The sequence below is a fragment of the Morus notabilis genome, unplaced genomic scaffold (genome assembly GCF_000414095.1).
Source record: "Morus notabilis unplaced genomic scaffold, ASM41409v2 Scaffold98, whole genome shotgun sequence".
NCBI lineage: Eukaryota > Viridiplantae > Streptophyta > Magnoliopsida > Rosales > Moraceae > Morus > Morus notabilis.
Genome location: NW_010359472.1, coordinates 802,050 through 807,244, shown reverse-complemented (window position 1 = coordinate 807,244; position 5,195 = coordinate 802,050). Strand labels below are relative to the sequence as shown.

General features: G+C 34.2%; 1 protein-coding gene across 2 annotated transcripts in view; it reads right to left on the bottom strand.

The window, feature by feature from the left end:
* Positions 1-5,195, bottom strand: part of LOC21407381 (ATPase ARSA2) — a 14,995-nt gene that overhangs the window by 7,177 nt on the left and 2,623 nt on the right. For both annotated transcript variants that reach the window (XM_024163191.1, XM_024163190.1), the window contains exons 2-4: positions 2,292-2,416; positions 1,654-1,804; positions 68-178 (exon numbers count right to left, since the gene is read on the bottom strand). In XM_024163191.1, the coding sequence (XP_024018959.1) occupies positions 68-178; positions 1,654-1,804; positions 2,292-2,416 (387 nt within the window). The remainder of the gene's footprint in view (positions 1-67; positions 179-1,653; positions 1,805-2,291; positions 2,417-5,195) is intronic.

Sequence of the window (5,195 nt, the reverse complement as noted above, 5' to 3'; positions counted from 1 at the left end):
AAAAAAAAAAAAAAAAAAAAAAAAAAGGGGGGGGGGGGGGGGGGGGGAGGAGGATAGTTAGTCTTACTGGATCTTTGAATTGTCTATTAACTTGTTCAATCACATCTTTCATGCCCTCAAGCTTTCCCAGAATTGCTTCTTCCCCAAATTCATCATCAACACCAAATAGTCGAGTCATCTGCCATCAATGTTTTACAAATAACTCAGAATATAATTCTCACTTCTTCATTTTCTATTAATTAATTAATTATAGTTTTTGAATTATCACAATCTCATAAATTGAACTTTCATTCTTAAATGCTGGCGCACAATGATAGTTATGCCGAGTTGACAACAGAGAAAATAGAAAGAGGAAAATAATTATTTGATTCAAAGACCGGAAAAAAATGTTTAATAGGAAAGCAAATGTTATACCATGTGTCATCATCATTACTAATAAGGAAAAAAAAAAAAAAACAATTACATGTGGATCGAACCAACAACCCCTCATTCAAGGCCCTCCCCAACTCCCCTCCCCATGCCATTAGGCCAATGGGTCTTAGGCAGAAGTTGTTACAGGCGCCCAGCAAAAAAGGAGAGAATATAGATTCCGTTATCACAATTGTATCAAATTTTAATACAATGTTAACACTAACTAAACACGATAGAAGGCATGTTAAACTCAAAGCATGTTAAACTCAGAGCAGAGAAGTGTGGAAAAAAGATAAATGAGACTATTGAGGCCTCTATTCTCTACTCTCTAGTACAATGTTGAGTAGTATTTAAAATTGCGCAATGGGAGGCCCGCCTCCCCATGTGGCGTTAAGAAAAAGCCTTGAGGTTTACGCTTCATAATGTTAAAAAGAGTCACACGCCTCTATAATCTGAGGTGGCCTCAAGGCGCAGGGTTTTTAGGCGGTAGCCTCACTTTTCTAACTTCTATGTTTCTTTATGGGCTGAAATTAATAAAAAAGGACCAAGCCCAAAGTCATTATCTGCCCCAAAACAGCCCAAAAGCCAATTAGAGAGATATGAAGTTAGAGAACACGTTGATCATGATTAAAGAGGAAGAGTGCAGACTTAAAGAAACAGTAGATTACTAAAAATAATAAGGATAGAAAAAATCAGGACTAATTATTTTAGACTTGTTACTCTTTATTGAGTGCTAATATGACTTTTTATGGTGTTAAATTATAATTTATGGTTTTTGTTTTTAAAATTTTGTTTTTTTATTTTTATTTTATTTGAGGCTTAAGCCTCAAAACACCTTGAGGCTTATGCCTCACCTCAAGAATAGAAAACGCCTCAATACATGATTGCACAATTTAAAACCTTGATGTAAAGTTGATAGGGTGAACAGGGTATATCTTAAAAGGTTCGTCTTGGACAAAAAAATATAAAATAGAAAACTCCTCTCCTCTGGTTGTTAAAACAAATCCAATACAAGTTAAGGCCTCTGAATTTGCGCTATGACTTCATAAGGATGATATTTGCAAACAGACGTATTCCAAATATTACTAAGGAAAATATAAAGCATCATACAACATAACATTACTAAGACCAGATGGTTATTTTAAGACAGCGAAACAAATTTTATTTGTGATCCAATGTAATCCCTGATTTTCTCATTGTACAAGAGTCAAGGATTGTACTCTACAAAATTCAAGAGCATACCTGACTTATCATACCACCAAATTTACTTTTCAAAGACATTATTTTTGCAAGACCCTTCTCTAGGGTAGATGGAAATTGCAATAACCGGAGTGTATGACCCGTTGGAGCTGTGTCAAATACTATGACTGAATAGTCCATTGTTTGCACCAATCTGCAGAACATAAATCGCACAAGCAAATTTTAAGGCATATATTGATTAGCAGATAAAGCAAGCTCTAAGAGGAAATAAAACATCGTATGAGGAATTTATGTGTGGAAGCGTAAGAGTGAGTGTGCTTGTGAAAACAATACGTATATCATTGACTAAGCCATCAAAATATTGTCAGCAAATATGCAGTATAAATTTGGCTTTCAGTCTAATGTATATTTAATAAAGCAAAGGATCAAAAGAATCCTTAAACAAATTGAAGTTAGTCAAGCAGGAACTCTCAAATAGAATCAAGCTTGAGGATAGTCATTACTTTGCTGGGTTCGTAATGATACTGAATTAATTTTCTGCGGGAAAATACAATTATAGCCAAGAATCAAGCTTGAGAATAGTCACTACTTGTCTGGGGTCCTAATCGTATTGAATAAATTCTTTGGCAGGAAAAGTAAAAAACAATGATGGTGATAAAAGACGTGTTTTTAGTTATTACTTTAGCATCTCTGCAAAACTCATAGCCTCGTCAATTCCAGGAATGGCATTTGCTAGCTCAGAAACCAAACTATCCATCCCCTCTGTACCACCCCCCTCTTCATTCTCAACAGTTGGATCCACTTCCTGTGGAAGATCATAACCAGAGGTTACTAAATAAGAATAACCGGAAAAATATAAAATAAAATAAAATGTAATGTGAAAAACACTATGGTTTAAGTACGGAATCTCCCGTCTATTTTCAACATTTTTCGTTGAAATAACATCTTATTTCTGAAAATTACAATTCAATATCATATAATTTGATTTTCTTTGCAGATCCCTCCCTATCAATGATAATATTGGCAAAATATATCAACATATCTGATTTACAGTTCTTAAACTGGAAGGGATACAAGGTAATACCAATATCTAAAACAATCAGTACTAGTGCCTTCACAGAGATTTGCAAAGATTTAAAAAGTGTTCTGATTGTCAAACAACAACAACAAGCCTTAATCCCATCTTAATTGGAGTCGGCTATATGGATTTCACTTTTCCACGCAGCTCTGTTCAAAATTAGACTTTCCTGAAGGTCTAGATCTAGAATGTCATTCCTAACTACTTCGGTCCACGTAATTCTTGGTCGACCCCTCCCTCTCCTAGTATTAGGTATAAAAATGTCCTCCCAAGCACGAACTGGTGCTTCTAGTGGTTTACGTTGGACATGCCCGTACCACCTCAAGCGGCCTTCGCGCACCTTATCTTCTATTGGTGCTACAACTACTTTACTACGAATAACTTCATTCCTTATGCGATCCATTCTCGTATGGCCACTCATCCATTTTAACATACACATTTCTGCCACACTCATCTTACATATATGTTGTTTCTTAATGGCCCAACAGTCACTACATATAACATAGCTGGGCGGATTGCAGTCCTATAGAACTTTCCTTTCAACTTTGTCATCACATAAAACTCACGTAGCATTCTTCCACTTAACCCACCCTGCCTTAATCCTATGTTGAACATCCTCTTCTATATCTCCTTCGTACTGCACTATAGACCCAAGGTACCTAAACTTCCTAGTGCCCCAATCTCCACACCATCTAAAGAAATTCCATCACTCTGATTACTTGAGTTACAAAACTTACAAAAAAAATAATAATAATAATAATCCAAGTTTGGCACAAGTACATTGAGTGCTTCATGCTAGTTTGTCTATTGAAATACCAAAAATCCTACCCCCAGACCCCAACTGAACCCCATTAGTTATTTCACTTCAGGCAAAGATCAACATTTTCATTCCTCAATTTTGACCAAGACCATTGTCATGGGAGCTGATCTATTATAATTTCTCATCTGAATAAAACGGCCTTTAGATAAAACAAAATAAAAGAAAATGGTGTTAGCTTATCCAGTAAATTTGCTCTACACTAATTTCTAGGCATTTCTTCTTCTTCTTTTTTTTTTTTTTTGATTAAATTACAAAATTTATCCCTGAACTATGACCTCTCTAACACTTTGCCTCTCAATCTTTAAAATGTAACATCCATTCCCTTGAAGAATAAAATGTTAACAAGAAAGTTCCTTCTGTAAGAGTTTTGGAATATTCTTTTTGATACCATAATCTAAGGATAAGTAATCTCACTTGTATATCTAAAATTTAACTTGAATATCCAAACTAATTCAAATTTGAAATTTTAATTATTGAAAATTGGCAATTATTTTCAAGCTTGTTTCATCAACTAAAAAGGAAAAAAAAGGCCGTTTCGTCAACAGACAAAAGAGGCCGTTGGGTAGTGAGGATGGGATGTTGGTAAACAATCAATGACGTGAGAAAGAAATTATTTCTAGAACACAAATAGTTTGGGTTACAAGAGTTCTGCAAATAATAAATAGAAGTACAATCCGCATTTCAAGTGCTTTTAGTACGCACGTCTTTCTCCACTAAGTAAAACACTTTGGGTTGTATTTATATTCTTGGGCTTCAAATTTGACAATAACAAAGTCGACTCTGATGAGAATTTGGATTTAAATTTATTTTATTTGGCAAGTGCTTCACTAAGGTTGATGTTTCAGGGACAGCCCGCCAGAAACCATGGGGGTCTTACAGAGTCGAGGGGAAGGGGGTGGAGAGTAGGGGAAGAAGATGAAATTTTTCGTCTGTTTCTTTTACACACACATTAAATGTAAATTTTGAAACTATAAATTAGCTAGGATGGGTATAAAAATAATTATCCAATAAGTTATTCAATAAAAACCAATACCAATATGACACTTGTAATTGAAGGAGTTATTTTGTTAACTTTTTATTCTTCAGGGGCAATGGATTTTACATTTTAAACATCTAGGCAAAGTGTTACAGAGGTCATGGTTTACAGGGAATTTTTCTAATTAATCCTTTGGCATTCTCCTATATACCTATAAAAAAGTTTTCTATTCTCATCACAACCACACTACACTTTATAAAGAACAATGCCATGGATCCCAAGTTATCTACCAAATTGTTAATTTTATACATAGACAAAGCTTTTTAGCTTAATATATGCTAGGTGACTCATGTTGGTCCTATGTATTATTTATTTTCATCAAAAATCTAATAATTACTTTGTGTATCAATCTTCATACATATTCCAGAATTACTCGATTTCTTAGCTTAGTACAGTACAATCCAACCCAATCCAAAGCAATCACAAACCACAATCCAGTCCAATTCATCATGCCAAACGCAATCTATATCTAAAATTCCAAAAAGAAAAAAAATAATCTTCAGAGAAAAATATGTAGGACATGCAAATTCTGCAATACGCCAAAAAAAAAATAGAGAGAGAGAGAGAGAGAGATAGAGAGAGAGAATCCAAAATTGACCAAAATATATATATATATATATATATATATATATATATATATCTAATAAATA